The sequence below is a fragment of the Sebastes fasciatus genome, chromosome 13, assembly GCF_043250625.1.
Source record: "Sebastes fasciatus isolate fSebFas1 chromosome 13, fSebFas1.pri, whole genome shotgun sequence".
Taxonomy (NCBI): domain Eukaryota; kingdom Metazoa; phylum Chordata; class Actinopteri; order Perciformes; family Sebastidae; genus Sebastes; species Sebastes fasciatus.
The window spans coordinates 21,344,777-21,368,371 of record NC_133807.1 but is presented as its reverse complement, the minus strand read 5'-3'; the positions used below and the strand labels follow the sequence as shown (position 1 = coordinate 21,368,371).

Below are 23,595 nucleotides of genomic sequence, written 5' to 3'. Positions count from 1 at the left end.
GTGCCATTATACTGTATCAACAAGCCCAGTGTTTGGTTTGTATTGCGGTTTTTGGATCACGGTTTCGGTTCAGTTTGTTTTGCACATTAGAGAGAAGAAAAATAAAACGCCACTAATTTCTTTAATGCAGTAACGTAACTTGCAATTTTTGATTTGTAGCGGGCTCAGTTTAGCTACAGTGAAGATACTGGCATCACTAAAAAATTAAGGAATCCATCGGTACCAACCATGTCATACTAGCTAGTCATGAAAGAGGCTAAATAACACTCCAAACTTGCGCTAGATTTTGGCGAGGAAAAACTGCCATGGCCATTTTCAAAGGGGTCCCTCGACCTCTGACCTCAAGATATGTGAATGAAAATGGGTTCTATGGGTACCCACGAGTCTCCCCTTTACAGACATGCCCACTTTATGATAATCACATGCAGTTTGGGGCAAGTCATAGTCAAGTCAGTACACTGACACACTGACAGCTGTTGTTGCCTGTTGGGCTGCAGTTTGCCATGTTATGATTTGAGCATATTTTTATGCTAAATGCAGTAACTGTGAGGGTTTCTGGACAATATTTGACATTGTTTTGTGTTGTTAATTGATTTCCAATAATAAATATATACATACATTTTCATAAAGCAGCATATTTGCCCACTGTCAATAAGAGGATTGACAAATCTCCCTTTAAGGTACATTTTGAACAGATAAAAAATGTGTAAATAATTTGCGATTAATCGTGATTAAATATTTTAAACGATTGACAGCCCTAATAGTAATGAATGATATTTCTATATTATATGAAACCATAATACTGATTTTATACATGAAATAAGCCAGGCTACTTAATGCCTATGTTTGGATTAATTAATAATGTCTCATCAAATAATTAGCAGGCCTGTATTTAATAGAGGTACAACGGTTCAACAAGCCCACTGTTCGGATTGTACGTCATTCAACAGTTTGGTTTTTACTATTTTGCATCCCTAATATCTACTGATATTGCACGTCTTTAAGACATATCTCATATACAGTAAGTCATATAAATCTAATTATGACAGACTATGTCATACTACGTAGTAGACAACATACTCTAGATTCATTACAAGACACGATGAAACATGACACATCAAACAGAATGCTTTGGGCTATCAGTGTATTCACAATCTGAAATGTGATCCATCTCGGTAGCTTCATGTCTGAGAACCACAAACTCTTTTGCAGGGTTTTTTTCACGATATCATATTCTGATAATAATATTTCAACAGGTAAACACACGTCTAGTTTCTATGGCTACTCAGCTCAAACTTTGCAACTCAATAAACCATCATCAAATTTCAATAAATGTAAAAGTTGATGACATAACACGGTAGCTTCAAACCCCAGACACTTCATCCCTCCTCGTCTTGTCATTGCGCCATCACCCCGAAAGTTTACGAGAGTGGCACGGTTGTGTACACACTGTGGCGTCTGGATGCACATTAACCATTCCCTTCCCTACACGCACACTCCTCCCAATCAAGCCCATTATTATCCCAGGCGTGCTGCAGGCTCCCAAAATATCTGTCACGCAGCTGTCGGCACCTCTCTGCTCAGCAGCTGGAGAGGCTCCGAGGCACTCCCTCCCTCGCTTTCTACCCTGATAGAGTCGCCCTGAAGGACACGGGGGCAAATAAACTCCCCTAACATCACAGAGTTAGTTTGTTTCCTGGTCAAAGAAACCCCTGAGTGGTCCCGTGCACTTATGAGCAATAAAATCCCAGACAAATGGTGTGCGTGAGGCACGAAAATGAGCCACCAAGAATGTGAAGTTGGGAACTCCTCTCCACAACTTCTACTATATTTGCCCTCGGCTGCAAGGCCACCATGTTGATCTGATTATTTTCTATGAGAGGCTGTGATTTAAGAACAGCTGGACATCTTGTAAAGGCATGATGCAAGTCATAAAGAGACCAGGGGGACAAATCATCACAGTGATATTAAAACAAAGAAAATCCTTTTTCTTCAACAGCAAAAAGTACCTTGCTATCATATTTTTCAGTGAAAGATATGGCCTCAACATGAGTAAAAGGGCTGTCAAGTTACAACAAAAAATGATTTTAGTGGATACAAGATAAATGGAGAAAAGCAGGACACCTCCTCACGGTGACTGTCAGCACCAGTATTTATGGCTGGAGGCCCTGAATCAAAGTCAGAAACTGAAATGCACATTAAAGCATCGCTCTCCTGCCAGCTTGTCACGCTCCGTCCCACTCACAGTTGCCGCTGCCTCTGAGAGCAATGATAGGAGGAGAAAGAACATATTGCACTTCCTGTTGAGATTTCAAGGGAGAGCGAGACAGATAGATATAGTATGTGCTCTGGAAAATCTCAGCTGCTCTCCTATGGTTAGGATAATGTATGACTGCAACTAATCCAGTGTTGGCCTTCAGAGCAGGAGTTCTTCTTGAGTTTGTGCCAAGATTTGATTAGAAACAGGCTTACTACAAGTCTGGGTAGTTCTTTTTCCCCCTTTTTCCTCAATCCTGATTTCCTTTGTCTGTTTGAAAACCCCTTCACAGGCCTGATATCATTCTTATACAGTAAAAAAAAAAATGGTACATTCACACAAACTCGACTCCTCAGTGAGAACGCTGGCGCTTGTGACTAACAACGTGATCCTTTTCTGACACGCCAAGGCCTTCTCCCAACGAGAGCGACATCATAATATCAACTCCAGGAGCATTCTTCCCGTCTTAACCCCCAATCCTCGGCTTGTCCCTTCTTGCCTTAAGCAAGCAGGAAGCGGCTGCATGCAAGATTTAAGATGTGAGATCAACAACGTGGGAGACGGCTGCCACTGAAAACTGGGCGCCGACATGAAAGAGAAAAGGATCTAGACAACTACCCACCTCGTGTGCACAGTTAATATGAACTGTTTGATACAGTGGGTTTGTCACAGTGTTTTCATTATAAACTTACTGTATCAAACTGTAACTTCACACGACGTGAGTAGATCCTTTTCTCTTTAATGTGGGTTTATCATTATAAACCTGAATGTCTTACAGTTCTCTGCATGTATAAAGAGAAATGCCACCAGGTAACTCAAGAGACTCAACATCAAGATTTACTGAGAGAAAACCACTTTGTGAAATGTTTTTTCCTTCCTGGCATAAGTTAAATGCAGAGCATCTGATTCCATTTAGTTTTAACGGCCAGATCCAATGTTTCTGTTGAAATATTCACAAAATCACAGTCACGTCTCCTCATTTGGATTCTCCTTCCCTTCCCTTTTCTTTGTTGTTTTCCCCTGGAGAAAAACAAAAGCAACCGAATAATACAGAATTTTCCATCACGCTTTCCAAAACCCCTCCTCCCTCCTCCCTCCCCCCCCTAAACCCTAAAACAATCTCACATCTCTCTTTTTACCACCAGCACCCCACCCGACGCCGCCTCTCTCTCCATTCTCCTCATTCGTTCTCTCTGCTTCGGTGCAAAGCCAAACAAGCCAGCCATTAAGTTGAGTTAAGCGCAGGAAGTGGGCCTTCGGGCCAGGCGGCACTGTTTACAAGGAGCTAGTCAGGTTTCAGCGGTGCTTTGAAGTGAGCAGCACACAGGAGACTGTCTGTCACTAGGCAAAGGCCCAGCACCGCTCCACTGACTCACTCGCATTCCCCCCAATCATCTGAGCAGAGAGAGGGAGGGAGGGAGGGAGGATGGGAGGAGGCAGAGGGGGAGTAAGAGGGGAGATTTATGCTTTTTTTCCCCCCTTGGAGTATCTGTTTCCACCTTTAATCACTCTTACCTGTCTGCTATTTCTTTATTCAACCCCAGATAAGGATACAAGACATCAACTTGTCCAATACATGAGGCTCAGCTATATGCTCATATCAGTAATTATACTGCCTAATATAGTGATTATGTGTTGCAGCAACAATACGAATGCACTCACAGTAACTGTGCTGTGTGTGCGTGCCATTCTCAAACGCCTGCTTCTAGCCCAAAGTCTGCGCTCTGAGGCAAGAGGATCAACTTTCTCCAACACACCCATCTACTTCATGACATCACCGCAGAGTCGGTTCAGTTTCAGCCGTGCATGGCTTTGGGGGATTCCAACTTGGCGGCGGAGCAACGGTGGCTCCAGAGAAGTAACACCACAGCAAACCTGAACACCCCATTGTTTTTTCACTCCACCAAAAACACAAGACATGCGGGGACGTTTTCACACCTATGCAACGGCACAGACTTCTCTCGCCAGATGACTCGTGTTGATTTAAGCGAGCCCTCTGTCTCTAACAACGGGCTAAAGAAGAGGTTCCTTGTTTTGTTTGCCACTTCTTGGGAGGCGATGTTACATGTGTGAGAAAGCATTCTTACAGGTTGGCACCAGTTTCTCGTTCACATGTAGATGTGAAATATTTCAGAATATATTAGAAGGAGAGGTGTGTTCCATTGTCTCGATATAAACTCACTTCTTGTATTCAGGCGGCTACAGTCTTGTGTAAGAGGCTAAGTCCATGAAGAATCCCAATAATCTCTTTTACTGCCAGTCTGAGGCAACAGATGTTCAGGTGTGACACCACCTCACCCCCTTGAGAAGACAACGTGGCGGCTCTTTTATCAGAGAAAGCGATCATTAAATACTGAACCTAAGGAAGAGAAAAATAAAGAAAACCACTCACTTGAACTAGAAATTTAAAACAAGCATTAGATTTAGTTATTTCATTATATCTGAACATGTTTTTTTTAGGGCTGTCAATCGATTAATTGCATGATTGTCCATAGTTAATTAATACTTTTATCAACATGGGAGTGGGCATATTTGCTTGCTTTATGCAATTGTATGTATATATTTATTATTGGAAATCAATTAACAACACAAAGCAATGACAAATATTGTCCAGAAACCCTCAACAGGTACTAAATTTAGCATAAGAAATATGCTCAAATCATAACATGGCAAACTCAGCTGTCAGTGTGCTGACTTGACTATAACTTGCCCCAAACTGCATGTGATTATCATAAAGTGGGCATGTCTGTAAAGGGGAGACTCGTGGGTACCCATAAAACCCATTTACATTCACATATCTTGAGGTCAGAGGTCAAGGGACCCCTTTGAAAATGGCCATGCCAGTTTTTCCTCGCCAGATTATTATTATTATTATTATTATTATTATTACAAAGCGTTATTTAGCCTCTTTTGCGACAAGATATAGTATGACATGGTTGGTACCAATGGATTCCTTAGATTTTCTAGTTTTCATATGATGCGTTAACTTTGACAGCCCTAGTTTTTGTTTTGTTAAAAAAGGAGTGGGCTGAAACGGAAAAAGCTTCTTGGATATCATGAATGAAATGTTCTTTTAATCCATACAAAAACAATTCATAACCAGCAGTTAATAAAAAAAGGATGCATGTCTAGATCTACGGTATGTGGCATTCTTACAGTGCAAAAGTAAAGCAGAGGTGGCAGATAAGGAAAAGTATTTACTTTCTATAAATACAAATATATAATTTCATGTTTTTACAAAATGCTATTTACAATTTCATGTAATGTTTACAGAGAGCCGCCATTCTTCCCCCTCGCTGCTGCTGGATCATCACTAGCCCTTATGGTGGCTTTAAGAGAGAGAGAGAGAGGGGGGGAGGGAGAGCATTTCAGCACATGGCATCCATAGCCATGCTTGTTATTTGTTCAGACGGTCAGGCTCAGTCCTTGTTTATCCAGCTTGCCCTTTTGTCAAACCCCTGACCCTCACTTTGGCATGCATGTGTGGCTATAAAGCTGAGGCGAATACAAATGTTGTGAGAAACCTACATAGCTTCCTCACTGTGCTACTTACCTAGAAACAGGTAATAACACACACATTAGTCCATTCAGATGTCGTTCTACACCGTGGTCTCTCCGTGTTTGCCGTTTGTCAGCCTGGTGTAAAACTTGTGCCAGGACTGTAGAGTCTTTCCAGACCAGATCCAGAACCCAGAGGTGATCCCCACTATCAGCGTCATCAGGTACTTGATCATATAGACGGTGAAGTCCGGCGTCATGCGGGGCCCCGTCTGCATCGGGCACGGGATGGCGAGGCTCCTGCAGTTGTGGCTGACCCAGCTGCGCTCCCAGTGCGGGCGGAAGGCCTGCTCGTAGAAGACGCAGGCGATGACGATGGTGGCGGGGACGGTGTAGAGCACGCTGAACACCCCGATCCGCACCATCAGCCGCTCCAGCTTCTCCGTCTTGGTGCCGTCGTGCTTCATGATGGTGCGGATCCGGAACAGCGACACGAAGCCGGCCAGCAAGAAAGAGGTGCCGATGAAGAGGTAGATGAAGAGAGGGGCCAACACGAAGCCCCGCAGAGGGTCCAGGCTGCTCAGGCTGACGAAGCAGACGCCGCTGAGCACGTCGCCTTCGATCTGCCCGATGGCGAGGATGCTGATGGTCTTGACGGCCGGCACCGCCCAGGCCGCCAGGTGGAAGTACTGCGAGTTGGCCTCGATGGCCTCGTGGCCCCACTTCATACCCGCGGCCAGGAACCAGGTGAGCGACAGGATGACCCACCAGATGGAGCTGGCCATGCTGAAGAAGTAGAGCATCATGAAGAGGATGGTGCAGCCTTCCTTTTTGGTGCCTTGGACGATGGTTTTATAGGCCTCTGGAGTGAAGCTGTCGTTGCACACCACTTTGTCTCCCAGGAAGTAGCCGGCTATGTAGGCGACGGAGACCATGGTGTAGCAGCCGGACAGGAAGATGATCGGCCGCTCGGGGTATCGGAAGCGCTGCATGTCGACTAAATAGGTGGTCACCGTGAATAACGTAGACGCACAACAAAGCACGGACCAGACCAGAATCCATATGCGGGAGAAGTGAATCTCTTTGTCTGTGAAAAACATGTACCCACCACTCCTAGAGGGCTCACAGGGAGCTGCACAGTCCTTCTCTTCTAGGAACTTGTAGTTCAGATACGGGGGCACTTTGAGAACCGGCGGGCAACGGAAAGGCCTGTCGTGTGCGGGGACCATCGGTTGGTCATGTGTCCCAGGGGCGACAGCTATGATGGGTGGGACGGTGGCTGCGGTGGAGTCGTTCTGGCCCACACAGATCTGACCGTCCCCAAGCACCGGGAAGTTCTCGCATCGCAGCCGGTCGGGCCACTGGAAGCCGAACTTGTTCATGAGGGCCTCGCAGCCTTGCTTGGCTCGCTCGCAGATGGACCTGCAAGGAGGGATGGCCTTCTCCAGAACTGTGCATACGGGAGCATACATGGAGCACAGGAAGAACTTCAACTCAGGCGAGCACTGTACCTTTACCAGAGGGTAGAACTGGTGCACCTCCAGTCCTGCGTCCTCCTGGTTGTAGTGGCCCACTAGGTTTGGCATGATGGTCTGGTTGTAAGCTATGTCCGTGCACAGAGGGATTGAAATGGGCTGGCAAAATCCATGCTCCGGGACGACTATTCCGTTGTCCCCTTGATACTGGGCTGATGTCAGCAGAGGCAGCAGGAATGCAATAGAAAAAAACATCTTCCCAAAGTTTAGGACAGCAACTTTAACTTGCTGTGGACTTGTTTAGTGAGTTATCATCAGTTCTGTGAAAAGTTCTTGACTTACTAAAGTGAGACTCTTCTGGCGAAGAAGACCTGGACGCTGCTCTCTCTCTCTCACTGGTCTCCGCTTTGAAACTCTGCTGCTGCTGCTGCTGGCTCACTTTTTTTCTTTTCCAACAACTCCGGTTCACTCAATACAGTCACAAAGCAGCCACGATGACAACACAGAACTTCCGGTCATAGCTTTCAAAATAAAACCCTACATGACGAATATATGACTCATTTTGTAGAATTTGATACGTTAAGGTACCAGCAGAGCACAAATATTTAATATAATAATATTATAATATATATTTAGATTTGAATGTTTTTGTATTTTTGATTTGAATGTTTTTGTATTTTTGATTTGAATGTTTTTATTTTTGCTTTTAATGTTTGCTTTTACTGCCAATAGCTGCTAAACTGTTTTTCGTTGTTTTCCATGACAATGACAATAAAGTCTCTATTCTATAATAAACGACTAATATTTATTATTATTTTTTCAATCGTTGATTTGTTTTTTGAAGGCTACCAAAACGAAAAATTATGTGAAAATAAATAAAACAAAAATATTTGTAATGCCTACTACTACTACTACTTCTAATACTACTACTGCTACTACTACTATTAATAATGTATGTATGTAAAAACTTATTAAGATAATTACCTTTTATTAGAATTGGATCATATCAGTGCCGTCCACCTCTAATGAATATGAATACCATGTTGTTATTAATTTGTCCTGTAATATATAATATTAATGTTATTAATTATTATTATTAGTAAAAGGCAATTATCTTATTAAGTTTTATATATGCCAGCACTTGGCAAAGTGTACGAATATGACTCATTTGTAGAATGTCGTGCCAACAAGCATAGCACAAATATTTCATATAATAAACGACTAATATTTGTTATTATTTTTTCAGTCGTTGATTTGTTTTTTGAGGGCTACCAAAACTAAAGATTATGTGAAAATAAATAAAACAAAAATATTTTTAATACCTACTACTACTACTACTACTACTACTACTACTACTAATAATAATAATAATAATGTATGTATGTAAAAACTTAATAAGATAATTACCTTTTATTAGAATTGAATCATATCAGTGCCGTCCACCTCTAATGAATATGAATACCATGCTGTTATTAATTTGTCCTGTAATGTATAATATTAATGTTATTCATTATTATTGTTATTATTATTTTTAGTAAAAGGCAATTATCTTATTACGTTTTATATATGCCAGCACTTGGCAAAGTGTACGAATATGACTCATTTGTAGAATGTCGTGCCAACAAGCATTGCGCAAATATTTAATATAATAAACTACTAATATTGATTTATTCATCAAGAGTCTGACCAATAGTTTGTTTGTTTTTTGAAAGCTACCAAAACTAAAACTTATGTGAACCCTAAAATTGTGAACCCTAGAATTATTTTTAATGCTTACTACTACTACTACTATTACTACTATTACTACTACTACTTATAATAATAATAATAATAATAGTACTACTACTAATAATAATACTTTACTCATATTATATCAATTATATCCATTAACCTGGTATATATTTTATTAATATTATACACTACAGGACAAATTAGTAACAGCATAATATTTATATGCATTAGAGGTGGACAGCAGTGATATGATCCAATTATAATAAAAGGCAATTATCTTTTTAAATTCTATATATGCCAACACTTGGCAAAGTGTACGAATATGACTCATTTGTAGAATTTTATGCCAAGGTACCGGCATAATAATAATAATAATAATAATAATAATAATAATAATAATAATAATAATAATAATAATAATAATAATAATAATTGTGTATTCATTTTATATCAATTACATTCAATTCTAATAAAATGAAGGCATTTTTCGTATTAACTTTTATATACAACCAACACTTGGCAAAGTGTATTCTTTTATTTTGAAGATAATGTCGCTTGTGCACTGGTCGTATTTTTGCTGATAGTTTCTAACTTTGCTCCACAGCTGGATTGCATGACCCAACCAGACTTTCTAGTTCGCCTTGAAGTAATTTATGTCCACGTGAGGAGGAGGAGGAGGTAGACTTTCCTAGCTAGTGTACTTTAATGTCCATGTCCTGTTCATAGTCCACATCAAAATTTGACAATCAATACATCAATGTTTGTACGTACTGTATGTATGCATGTATAGATAGATAGATAGATAGGTAGATAGATAGTAGCTTTATTGATCCCGAGGGAAATTCAAGTTTACAGCATCACAGTTCCATAGTGCAAAACATGTTAGTAAAAAGGCAGTAAAAAAGTTAGTAGTGCAAAGTACAAAAAATATGTACGTATGTATGTATGTATTTATGTATGTATATATGCATGTATGTATGCATGTTTGTATGTAGTAATTTGGAACAAAATGTATCTTAATAACTTGGTTTGAATGTAAATTAAATACACTTCATTTTAACTGAATCTACCTCAATTAAACTGAAGTAGTAAAAAAGCTAAATACTGCAAAAATGCAATTATTACAATGAAAATAAAGTTAAAAAAATGTCATATGAGGCAAAAGAAAAGAAAGTAAAGTATGACAACAAAAAATAATAATAATAGGATGTGTACATATTTTGTTTTCTTTGAATTTATCATTATACCATATGGATATAACACGTGCAATAACATGTTGGTCACTTTTGTGTCTCTTTTGCAATGTAAATACTGTAAATCTACTGTTACAGATATGTGCAATAACATGCTGATCACTCTGTGCAATAATTATATGATGCTGTGCAATAATTATATAATTATCTAACAGACACTTTGTGCAATAATCTGGCAAAACTGTCATCTCATCAATATACATATTGTATTTTTATATTTTATATATTTATCTCTTTTTTATCTCTTATTTTTATTGTATTATCTTTTCATTAGCACCTATGGGATTGTCACAATCTAATTTCGTTGTACTACACAATGACAATAAAGGGCTCTTGAATCTTGAATCTTGATAAACTCCACCACCATCTGTGCCGTAAGGGAACCCGCAAGTTGGGAAAAACTCTCGCGAGATGTTTAAGTTAAGTCATTTGATCTCGAATAGTTAAGGTTAGGATCGGGGGCAGCGAGTCTCGCGAGAGTTTTTGCAAGATCTCAAATTTCGCAATTTGCGGATTACCTTCTAAACCCGACACTTTGCGTTGCTATGCGCTCAGATCTCCTGCTTGATGTTGATTGGACGAGAAATAAGAATTCTTCCCGGCTCAGCCAATCAGCGCTCAGATCGAGGTCGCAATATCACAGATAGACTCAGTTGTGCTCGAGAGCAGCTGAGGATATGTACTGTCCGTGAAGTTAACGTTACTGAACTCACAGCAGGTAGGTTAAAACTCTATTTTACTACAGGATAGTTTGGTTTGTTTAGGTGAAGTTAACCACATTTTACCTGGCAGGAAAGCAGTTTTTAATACAGGCGAAAGTTTAGTCCAAATTAGCCGTTTGCTAGCTTAATCCACTATGTTAATGTAACGGCAAACGTTAGCTAATGCTAGTTAGCATTAAAGCTAGTTAGTTAATAAAGTACCTAGTTGATATCTCCTCTCTCTGAAACAGCAGTTAGCTATCTACTTTCTGTGTCATATGTTTATATGACATATTAACAATGAGTATCTTGTGTTTTTTTGCCAGGAGGAGTAACGTTAATGGAGTAAAGATCAAGTTCATGGGAGATCAGAATGGCTTTCGACGGTCATCATCAGAGCACATTTACAAATTCACTCTTTCCACAATACCAGCGCCAGGTGAGATGTCATTCTAGGGCTGTGATGAGTTTTATATGACATGGTATACAGTGGAGGAAATAAGTATTTGATCCCTTTGCCGATTTTGTAAGTTTGCCCACTGATAAAAGATAATTGTAGGTTTATTTTAACAGTGAGAGACAGAATATATATATAAAAAAATCACATCATATAAAAGTTATAAATTGATTTGCATTTGATTGTGTAAAAATAAGTATTGAATCCTAACGCCAAAGGTGATGAAAATATGTCTTAAAAATTGCTCTTTTTTTTGACAAAAAAATATTCACCTTTTTTTATCTTTTTAAATTTATTTGCACATATATAAAACTGCACAAAAAAAACCCCAAAATCTGTCAGGAGAGGTCAAGAATGGCTTTTGACGGTCATCATCAGAGCACATTTACAAATTCACTCTTTCCACAATACCAGCGCCAGGTAAGATGTCATTTTAGGGCTATGATGAGTTTTTATATGACATGGTATACAGTGGAGGAAATAAGTATTTGATCCCTTTGCCGATTTTGTAAGTTTGCCCACTGAAAAAATAAATGAACGGTCTATAATTGTAATGGTAGGTTTATATTAACAGTGAGAGACAGAATATATATATAAAAAATCACATCATATAAAAGTTATAAATTGATTTGCATTTGATTGTGTGAAATAAGTATTGAATCCTAACGCCAAACGTGATGAAAAGATGTCTTAAAAATTGCTCGTTTTGTTTGACAAAAAAATATTCACCTTTTTTTTCTTTTTAAATTTATTTGCACATATATAAAACTGCACAAAAAAAACAAGAAATGTGTCGGGAGAGGTCAAGAATGGCTTTTGACGGGCATCAGAGCACATTTGCAAATTCCCACATACATACTATGATATTTTTTATATGACATGGTATATTTGCAGTAGCCATACACCTCAAGTTAGGGGTTTATCACGGGGCAATAAATGGTGGAAAACTATTGAATCATCTAACATTATCATAGTTTTTTGTATTATATTCTTGGACAGGAGATCAGGCCCTTGATCCCTTAACTTTATTTTAAAATTACTACTACTAATAATAATGTATGTATGTAAAACTTAATAAAATAATTGCCTTTTATTAGAATTGTATCATATCAATGCCGTCCACCTCTAATAAATATGAATACCATGCTGTTATTAATTTTTCCTGTAATGTATAATATTAATGTTATTAATTATTATTATTATTATTTTTAATAAAAAGCAATTATCTTAAGTTTTATATATGTCAACATTATCATAGTTTTTTGTATTATATTCTGGGACAGGAGAGCAGGCCCTTGATCCCTTAACTTTTTGTACAAGTTATTTCTATTTATCTCAGTTCATAGCAGAAATGTACTTAAGGATTTCTTATATTATTATCTCAGAAGCTGGAATTATTTTTATTATTGGTTATTTTCTCGATCAATTGTATGGCCTGTGAAATACCAGAAAATGGTGAAAATAAAAAAAATCCTAACGCCCAAGGTGTTGAAAGATATCTTGAAATTGCTTGTTTTGTACGACAAAAAAATATTTACCGTACAATGATATTAAACAATTGATAGGATTGCATTATTATCAAAATGGCTGCTGATTCATCATTTACCAATCACCTAATTGATTAATCATTTCAGCTATAATAATTGTCTCGTTTGTGTTTTTACATTCTGTCTCAGCACAGTATACTTTAATAGTTTGAAGCTTCTGTGGAACTTAAGATACATCTTGTAATTTGCATCAGTTTGCTTTATGTGAGGAAGAAAAATACAGAAGTAAAGTTTTTTGTTTTTCTTCAGGTGAGCTTCTTTCTCTTTCAGGCTAGTTTAAATATAGGTGGTGGAAAGAATGGTAGCATGTTATTGCACTACGTTGCTAACCCCAGTGTCTCACTACAGGAACAGAACACAGCAGCATCCTACACGCCCTGGTCTCACACTGCTCATGATGATCCCTATTGCCTTACCAACTGTGCCCAGAACAGCATTAAAAACAGGTATTCAGTTTTAACTATGTTTAGGTTAAGTCTTATCTTCTAGTAGTGTTAGGCAATCACACTACTATTCTGTCAAATAATCAAAATAGGTTTGGGATTTCATACTGTTATTCAGATGTAGTTAAATGTACTGAGTGCAAGTCTTATTATGGAAGAAAAATAAAGTTGTCAGCCATACTGTTAAATTAATGCTCTCAAAGAAAAAAGAAAAGTTAGAGTGCAATTCTAGCATCATGTTTTTTTTCTTTGCAGGAAACCCACTGATAGTACTGACTGTGACGGGGAGACTGATCTACAGGGTCTAGTGTCAAATATTTTGGATGAAGCAGATTCACAGGACAGCTACTACAGTCAAGGGTATGTCAAAAGGGCCGGTCCATCTGTGTTCTGTTCCATTTATTTCAGATGGAAACGCCCACTCAGCCATTGCAAAAAGCAGTGATGTAGGTTTACAAAGTAAGCTTATTAATAATGTTGTGAATGCTAGCACTAGATGAGTCAAAGTTAGCTGTGCTAAGTTTGGAAATAACTCAAAAGGATTGTTTAAAAAATTTTGAAGTGGGGTTGTATGTACAGTATACTCCCGCATTCTGCGAGGTAAAATGACTGTTTTGTAAATTGAGTCTGGTCTGGTCTTGAAGACCGCGATATAACGGCTTCAGTTAATGTCGGAAGGGGCTGCCTGGTGGTGAGGTAAAGGGGCTTTGGACAGGATCAGCAGAAAAAGCGTATTTCGGCCACCTAAAAAATCTGTATCAGTTTAAGTGCACGCTATATTTAGAATATTTTCATCACTTACCTTGCCATCAGACAGCCCTTTCTGACAAGGGATTGCAGCTGTTATATGGTCACATGGGAAAACGTTTTTAGAAGGTCTTGGGAAAATAGCATTTTGACACAAAAAACATACAGTATATACTTTGACCAAAATTTGAAAGTTTGGATTTGAATATATAAGGAACACCACTGTGAAGCTACAGAATGATATAAAAATCTAAAAAAAACTCAAAAATAATGGACCCCACCCTTCAAGGTTTTCACATTGTAGAGTTGGGTATATGTTACAGTATGTATTTTATGATTTATGGCTGTTGAACAGCCAAAAAAAAAATATATATGTATATATATTTTTTTTTAATCTTAATTTCTTTTTTAAATTAATATACTTCATATGTGGTGTAGTAGTTTTATAAATACTATACATTAAATGAAGTCCTTGATTCTTCTTTTAGGAGCCTACCTACATGTAATCCCATCTGGTCTCCAAAGACATTGAGAGAAGAACTGCTACAGTATTTTCAAGCGGAGGCTAAAACGCAACATCACCCTATCTTTCCTCCAAACTATGTATCCCGTGAGGCTCCAGGTAAAACACAGGGACAGTCAGTGGACAAAGAAGTTGAAGAGTTTTATCAACAGTCCAATGGCCTTTCTACCAATCAACAATGGCTTTTTAATTTGCCTAATGGAGACCAGGACAGCTACACCCTCCGTCCTCAGAAACTGCCGCCAGGTCTACCACTGCCCAACACAGGAAACACCTACTTTTCACAGGTACAGCAAAGCAAATACGACAACTTGCCAGCTGAGAAAGACAGAGGAAATAGTCAGCCTATTAATAATTTATCTGACCTCAGTAATGTCTTTAGACCTCAAAACGAAATGAACAGCCCATGCTTTCATCCTTATCATGAAGACCAGTACACCCAGAGCAGCGCAAAGCCCATCAGTAATGAGCAGTATGGGCCACAACACATTAACCAACTGGTCAGCAGTTTTCAGTCGTTCATGGCTGGTGAGCATGACGGCTTATGTCGTGGAGACTTTCCAAACATTCACAGGCAGACAGTGGGCATGCAGCATGAAGACAGCATGGCTGAACAATGGAAAATCACCAGTCCTGCAATGTCAACACAAAGTACTCCTGCAATGAAGACCCAAAGACAGCTGGTGGGAGAATTTGGGACATTGCAGATGGAAAGAAATGGAGGAGCGAGGAAACAAACATTCAAGTGTGACGCCTTTCAAGATCTACCTGGTTTCAGCCCACAGAACACAGAGCAATTCCAGCCACCCAAGCCATTCTCCGCACCTTTAAACCTCCCAAACCAATACCAAAGCAACATGACCACGCACAGGGAGAACGCTTCACTCCCCATTAGCATGAACCAGTATTCAAAGCATCACATCCAGCAGGGCCTGATACAGAGCAGGCTCAAGCCACAGATGCAGAGGGAAAAGAAGAGGATGCACATGTCTGGCTATCTAGGAGAAGGCTTCTCTACAAGACCCCTAACCAACACTAACATGAGAGGGGGAGATAAGAAACAGGCCCTCTCACAAAACCCGAACTTTGACCACCTGGGGAGCATGCAGTCTCAGAGATTTGATGGAGAAAACAGCATGGGAATACACAGTGTAGGGAACACACAGCAGATCATGCCTTCCATGTATCCTGTGAATGACCCCAGAAGGTACTCCAGCGTTCCCATCACCTCCTCTAACTTCAGCTCCAGATCCACACTGCCCTACGGAAGTGGCGTTCCTGTCATGGATGTGGGTGACATGATGTCAGCCAATGAGTCTGCAGCTTTCTACTCCTATGCCAGTGACATATTGACCTGCAGAAGAGAGACCCCTTATCATGGCATGGCCTCAGCCATGACAACTTCAATGATGATGAATCAAGGAGGACCTGTGATCCAGCTTTACTTCTACCTGGACCAGTGTTACGAGCAGTGGAGGTGTTTGAAGAGGGAGAGAAAGAGGGTATGCTTAACATTTTATCACCACATTTATGTTCAGATGCAAGCTGCAAAGTAAAACATCTATTGTCATTTTTGTTAACTATAGGATGCCTATTAGCTTGAATTTATAAAATATAAAAAGGTATTTTTAAAAAAGTGTTGCTGTTGGCAAGTTTCAAGATTTCATGTTTTTACTTTTTTCTTTTAAATTTTAGACAGAGGTCATCCTTTCCACGACATTTCTTGGGAAAAGTACTGCAGCAGTGGGCTACGCTAACCATCCCAAAACTCCACCAAATTCCACAAGAGTCGACCACCTCATTCTCAACCAGATGAGAGAACAAGCAAGGGTGAGAGCCTGAATTAATTGCTTCCATGCTGCCATCTGCAGGTGAATTTTGTCACAACAGCCTTGTTATGTTCTGAAGGTGATATTTGCAGCTTTATTTTGCACATCCATGAAAATGCGTCAACATAAATATTTTAAACCAATTTATGTTTTTTTTGCCACCTGGCAAAAGCTTATGTATACATATATATGTACATTGGCACCGCTGGCGTGTTCTGACGATTTATGCTGCCTTGTTACCGTAGCATGAGTTTGATTACAAACAGAGTTGACTGTACTGGAAAAACATGGGGAACATATTTTGATACTCTATTATAATATCTTTATATAAGATTTCAGGGGCAGCATATTTCAATAGACCAATATCCCAAATCTCCCTTTAAGGTACATTTTGAACAGATAAAAGATGTGTGATCATTTGCAATTAATCGCGATTAATTATTATAATCGATTGACAGCCCTACCTTACATTTTGTCCTGTGCTGCATTATACAATGACATACAGTTTGTTCAAATAAAATGAACTAAAATGAAAGGAGGAAAATTAATCTTTTAGATTAATCGATTAATTGGTAAAATAGTCTATAGATTAATCTATAAAAAATGAGTTGGTAGTGGCAGCCCTGGTGGTGGCTTATTAATAAGCACTGTGTCCCTGTACGTAGAATATCATATTAAGAAATTAATTTCTAAGACTGAGGGGTAATATAAAGGGTTGATTACGTTGGTGTGTTGCAGGTGGCGAGCCTTCTGGACAGAATGGAGTGTCTGTGCAACACTCCCCTCCATATGAACATCCACACAGCACTGAGCAGGCATCATATGGCTATTTGCATCACTCAGACGAGACGCAAGGAGGAGATTGCCATGATGTCCAAACACCAGCGGCAGAGAGCTCATTTCACAGAGGACCGAGGTAACTCATATTGCAGTAGTAGACATATGTTCTTCTTTCAAACACTGCCGGTCCTAACTCGCTGTCTCTGTTTCATAGACACCTTGTTGATGGTCATTGCACTGAAAGACCTTGCTGCTACCACCAGGAAGATCCGCACAGCCCTGTGGTGTGCTCTCCAGATGACACTACCAAAACCTGTCAAGAGGCAGGACAACCATGTTAACAGGGAAGCCACAAACGGAGAGAGGGGCTCCTCTCCATTTGAGGGATACTCTTTTAAGTTATGATTTAGCAGGCAATAAGCACGAGTTAAAGGTCTCGATTAAATTAAAACCACTCCAGAATGCCCTGATTATCCATTTCCCATTGGCAACAGGGTGATGTTAGAAACTAATGTTACCTGCAAGTCTATAGTGACATTTTACCTGCAACACAGCGATCACTGCAGAATATGAGATGAGCAATTTGAAGCTTGATGATGGCTGCACTTCAGGTTCAGGTGGCTAACTTCTGTTGTGTGGGAGTTGCATGAAATGTAATTTATCCTGCTGCATCTTAATTTCATTTAATTAGTGTCAGTTCCATATTAACGTGAATCTTGCTCCATCACCGTTGTATTTAAAGGCCCTATTTATGAGGAAGATTTCAGTGAATTCTTCAGTTTTAGTTATTTATTGGAATGTATTGGAACCTCAGTTCTGGGTATTCCCAAGCAATAATTGAATCATAAGGGCAGTTTAAAATTAACATGCTAAATATTAAAATATTTTCGAAAATGTTCTAATTAATTTCTGCAGCTTCAGTTTTTCTTATGTAACCTTAACATGTTGTAATCAGAAACAAAGTTTGAACTGATACTCTAAAGAAATGTTCAATGTTTTAAATTTAAATGTCTGTATTAATCACATTTTCATCAGTGAAATGTAACATAGCTAAGTTAAAAAATAATTCCCTAGATGCTGTCAAGTCTTTGAAGGCTGGCTCTTTATCACTAGTTTAAAATGAACATGCTAAATTATAAAATGTTTTCTGAAATGTTCCAATTAATTTCTGAAACTTATTTTTTTCTTCTGTTATCTCAACACTGTAATCAGAAACTTTTATCTGTTATTTTGGTCAAAAGTTTGAACCGTAACAAAAGATACTGAAACTTTAAAAATTCAGCGTTATAAATTTAAATGTATTAATCACTTTCTTTTAGAAACGTGTAAGAAATATTCCCATCAGTGAAATGTAACATAGCTAAGTTAAACAATAATTCCCTGGATGCTGTCAAGTCTTTGAAGGCTGGCTCTATATCACTAGTTTAATATGAACATGCTAAATTATAAAATGCTTTCTGAAATGTTCCAATTAATTTCTGAACATTTTATTTTTTTCTTATCTCAACACTGTAATCTGCTATTTTGGTCAAAAGTTTGAACTGTAACAAAAGAAACTGAAACTTTAAAACTTCAGCGTTTTAAACTTAAACGTATTAATCACACTTTCCATCAGATCATTTTCAGAAAATGATCAAATATGATTCTCATCAGTGTGACAGTTTATCAGCTAGGGACCAAAGCTTGTATCCATTACAAAGCTACGTCAAGCAACAATTCTCTGGCAGCGTGTCTGTTGACTTATTCCCCGACTACACTTTGTGAATGAGTTGTCCAATGCCCTGCCATTTTAATGTTCATGTTCTTGTTACTGTTGTTCTGTAAAAGGAAAGTTTTTAAATAAAGCAATCCAAATTGCTGAAAATGTTTTTTTTTATTATTAATTCCAAAAGATGATGAACCTCATTATAAACATTCAAATTATGGTACATGCTAGATTTGAGGTATAATTTAGCAACCGCTCCTTTGTTTTTATGCTCGGACAAAATGCATAGACAGTGAAAACTAAAGCATCAAAATGACATGAACACTTGCCTTTAGTTACAAGTTGTGGAGAAATGAAAGGCATATTGGCACAGAGAATAACAGCACAAACTCTGGACTGAGTTGCTTTACAAGCATTCCTCCGCTTTTACCGTGATCAATCCATTTGTGTTTCAAGTGTGTATACTTTGATCATTTCCGGGTGGCTGTGTCAAAGCATGTTTCACACTCAACATATTCCCAGACTTCATTTCTTTTGACCAATGACACAAGACTGACAGTCACGATCATCCCCATATAAAGATGTGCAGCTTTATTCCTAGATATCTGAAAATAAGAATCAGGATTTTGAACCTGAACACCATCCGGTAAATTGTTCCTTACACATATATATAGTTATAAACATGGAGGGTCTGATGAATACATGTTCACATACTGAATGTGCCAAATGAGGTTCAGCTAAAAAGAAGCAATGACTTGTTTTTCATTTCTGTCTCGTAACAAATCCTTTTCCACGTAAAAAGTGTCATTTCTCTTGGTTTTATCTTTTGCGTTCGCCTTTCTGTGTACGCTTCTTCTCCTTCTCTTTACGGTCTTGTTTGGCCAGTTTGTCCTTCTCCCGCTGCATCTTGTCCCCTTCCTTCTTCTTGTGAGAGTCTTCGCGAGCCTGGTCCCGCTTCTGCTTCTGTCTGTTCAGCACCTCCTCCACGTTGGTGTTCTTAAACAGGGCTGACACGTACAGTAAAGGACAAAGCAAAAGTACTCTCTGCTTATGTATCATTTACTACATATTACCACTATGGTATAGAGGTGTAAATGATTGGAGCTGTGTATCGTGTAGTCAGGGTTAATGCAGCTATTGCATTATCCATTCATATTGCAATTAGTAACACTGAATTCCATGTGACTTTAAATGGTCATACGGCTTTAGAAAGGATACACTTTTCATTTCCTGCAAAGTTATTCCCACATGCTGGCTCCTCTTCTTCAGCTTCAGTGCTTTTGTCAAGGAATGAACTGAAATCTTAAGGACCAGAGCTGAAGCAAACATTCACTAGATGAAACAACATGGACAGTCATTACATTACAATTTGTAAAAATAAAGGATATTCCTCGTCGTCTGTTACATTAGCGTACTGAGCAAGCAGGGCTTCTTTCCTTTTCTTCGTCTCCTTGGACACCTCCTCGTGTTTCACCGTAATCTGAGCTTGTTTTTCTATCAGGCTGGCGATGGCCTGGACCTCAGCTACGGGAGAGAAAAACAGAACACAGCCAAGCTGTACGTAAACTACAATAACATGTAGTACCTTTACTTGCATTAAAAGTACTGTTAATACAAAGGTACATGAACAGAAGGAGCCACTAGGGCACCCATCTGAGCTCAAGACGGCATACACATCCTTATGGTTGTGTACAGAGCAAACAAGCTCTTTCCAGTAATTACACTGACGAAACAAACTTCATCCTATCACAAAAACTTTTGTGCACTCTCAGGGACTGTTTTTGTTTAGTTCTTTTTTTCAGGACACGTTAATCTTTCCGGGAGACTAAAGTGTCTTTGTGCACTCTGCTCCAAACTCAAAGCAAATGATTTTTAAACTCAAAGAGCTAATCCCTCTGTATGTTTAACTGGTATTGATGCATGACTCAGTAGCAAGCTGTCTTTGCGCTGTTTAGTCAAGACTTAAAAGAGTTGACGAGCCTGCTGGCTTTATTTTGGACTGCTTATATGAAGTCTTATACGACTATATAACTTTCTGTGCAACTTTGGACTGCATCCTGTTCTTCATCGATGTATGGTTGCATCATCATAACTGTGCAGTCCTGTGTGTGGATGTTCTGCAACATTTTGCTGCCAACCTTGATAACTTTGTTCCCTGAACTTTTTATTTGTAAAATCTGACATGTCAATGAGATTGTGAACGTGTATGAATCAAAAGTTACATAAATACCATCATCATCACTTTTGGCTGCTGATCTGTCGCGCCAATCTGTCCACTGCTTGATGATCTCTTTGCAGACATCTTCCACGGTGTCCTCATCCTGCACACAAAAGGACAAATAAACAGTTAAGTACTAACAGTTAACTTTATACACTCAGCAGCTTACTGTCCAAACCAGGTTATTAATGGATAAGCATCAACACAGCCTGTTGTAGTATGTGACGAGGCATAGTCAGGTGCTTTAGGGACAACAGCAGCACCCACTGGATTCAGTCACAACCAGCACATGATGCAAACAGTGGTACTGGTTGCATCATTACTGTTCACACAATGTGAATTGTGTGAACAGTAAGTATTATTCCTAATTCAGATAATAACAGCAGGTAAACTGACAGCCCCTCCGCCCCCCTGTGACTGTCTCTCCCTAACACACAACTGAGGACACATGAGGACAGGCAGACAGACAGACATGCAGACCGGCCGGCTGAACACGCCGCTCTGAGTAATCACCAGAATAGCGGATAAGATCCCCTGCAGCGTCTCTTCCTTCTCCTCGTCGCTGTCCTCCTCCTGTAGCAGCCCCAGTATGTAGACTCCGTACACCTCCCGGTCCACCTCCAGAGAGTCTAGTCGGTCATTCAGCCAGTCTTCAAACTCACCGGCGTCTGCACCGGGCGCAGCCATCATGGCCCTCTGGGGTCCTTCGGCGTTTGCACACGACACGAGGCTGTCCTCTCTCAGTGCCTGTCGAGAAATGTAACGAAAACTACTTTGATATTTAAGCTTTTTTTTTTTTTTTACGTACAAACGACGAGGTAACCGTCCAGGTAACGGAATAATTTATAATGTAATGCTAATGTACTGAGTATATTAACAAAGTATTTGATTTGCAGGTGTCAGGTGTCAAGTGCCAACACAAAAAGCTGGAAGAAAAGATGACTAATAACTCTGTAAGTCACCAATTTAGCTAATTAACGCCAGAATAAACATGTTCACAGTTTTTCTTGTTTGCGCATTTTTTGACGGAATTGCAACAGAATTGCGTTGCTAGGCAACAGCTTGGGTCCATGTGTACTTCCTGTCAGCTGATGTTATTTACGTACACTGCAACCAGGAAGAAACTGGGTCACATTTAGAATGTTTACATTTAAATCTGTGTCATTGTGTATTCGTGACATCATGAATGGGCAGGAATCCGGACAGCTTGTTTCAAATGCAGAGTTTCTGAATACCGTCTGTGTGTTTTTCCCTGTGGATTGAGTGTTTCGATACTTTCACAGTATTTATATAGGACTTAAACCTGCTTTATAATAAAAAAACATGAAAATCTCACTTTTTTTATAATATGGGACCTTTAAGTATTGGCCTATGCTACATCCACCCCCCATGTTCTTACTCAGTGGTGGAAGAAGTACTCAGGTGTTTTACCTAAGTAAAAGTACTAATAGCATAACCCCAGTGTAGAAATACTCTTTTAAAAGTAAAAGTCCTGCATTCAAAACTTTACTTAGGTAAAAGTACAAAAGTATTAGCATCAAAATAGTAAAAAGTAAAAGTACTCATCATGCAGAATGGCCCATTTCAGAATAATGTATATTACTGGATTATAATTAGTGATGCAATAATGTGTTCATCATTTTAATGTTGCATCTGGTAAAGGTGGAGCTAATTTTAATTACTGTATATACTGCTGGGTAACTTAACCTATAATAATACATCATAATTTATTAGTTTATTTGTAGTTTCTATTATGAATCTAAATCTACAAAGTAACCAGTAACTACAGTTATCAAATAAATGTAGTGGAGTAAAAAGTACAATATTTGCCTCTGAAATATAGTGGAGTTGGAATATAAAGGGAGCATAAAATAGAAATGCTCAAGTAAAGTACAAGTACCTCAAAATTGTACATAAGTACACTACTTGAGTAAATGTACTTAGTTACAATCCACCACTTTCTACCTTTCTACTGTGCTGTCCTCACCGTTAGCTGGTATATTTTGTCTTCCCCTGTCTCTTTACCAAATAACCACATATAGCCAACTTTTCCCATTGCCCCTCACTGATGTCTACTTGTTCCCCATTAAGGGCTTTTGGTGCCTACTTTGCCCCCTGTATAAAATATACGCTACACTACAGCTTGTAGTCTATGAACACAGGTCTTGTCAACTGTCCATCTGACTGAAAATGGCTGTGATAACTTTGGCTTGTTAAATTAATTTTAGCAGCCAAAATTCCAATCAGAGCTAAAAGCTGAGCGTTGGCAGTCACATAACGTGCCCTGGGATACTGCCACAAATCCCAAAGTTCTTGATTGAAAATTAATGTTCGATTGTCCCGCAGTTAACAGAAGTACTTGTGCACTCAGTCGTAGGTTTTGAGCACGAGGCATGCCAGTAGTCTAATTGAAATTCTGATTTCAAAATAA

The 23,595-nt window shown here is 39.0% G+C and overlaps 3 protein-coding genes across 5 annotated transcripts in view; 1 reads left to right on the top strand and 2 right to left on the bottom strand.

Annotated features, from left to right (window-relative positions):
- The window catches only part of moto (minamoto), a 117,614-nt gene extending 98,507 nt beyond the window's left edge, over positions 1–19,107 (top strand). Inside the window, exons 2-9 of one of the 3 annotated variants that reach the window (XM_074656139.1) lie at positions 10,892–10,932; positions 11,242–11,354; positions 13,268–13,365; positions 13,618–13,722; positions 14,598–16,134; positions 16,328–16,462; positions 17,200–17,377; positions 17,456–19,107. In XM_074656139.1, coding sequence (XP_074512240.1) covers positions 11,289–11,354; positions 13,268–13,365; positions 13,618–13,722; positions 14,598–16,134; positions 16,328–16,462; positions 17,200–17,377; positions 17,456–17,646 — 2,310 coding nt within the window. In that variant the 5' untranslated portion in view covers positions 10,892–10,932; positions 11,242–11,288 and the 3' untranslated portion in view covers positions 17,647–19,107. Of the gene's footprint in view, positions 1–10,781; positions 10,933–11,241; positions 11,355–11,706; positions 11,793–13,267; positions 13,366–13,617; positions 13,723–14,597; positions 16,135–16,327; positions 16,463–17,199; positions 17,378–17,455 lie in introns of those variants that run through there. The other 2 variants (XM_074656138.1, XM_074656141.1) reach the window with 2 other exon arrangements.
- Positions 5,310–7,687, bottom strand: fzd2 (frizzled class receptor 2). The gene has a single exon (XM_074656128.1). The coding sequence runs from the start codon at positions 7,483–7,485 to the stop codon at positions 5,857–5,859; it is 1,629 nt and encodes a 542-aa protein (XP_074512229.1). The 5' UTR covers positions 7,486–7,687; the 3' UTR covers positions 5,310–5,856.
- ccdc43 (coiled-coil domain containing 43) lies at positions 19,105–22,145 on the bottom strand. Its single transcript, XM_074656146.1, has 5 exons — positions 21,678–22,145; positions 21,177–21,267; positions 20,335–20,470; positions 20,165–20,220; positions 19,105–19,953 (listed from the first exon to the last, which is right to left on the bottom strand). Exons 1-5 carry the CDS (start codon positions 21,852–21,854, stop codon positions 19,766–19,768), a joined length of 648 nt encoding a protein of 215 aa, XP_074512247.1. The 5' UTR covers positions 21,855–22,145; the 3' UTR covers positions 19,105–19,765.
- Between the last annotated feature and the right edge of the window lie 1,450 nt (positions 22,146–23,595).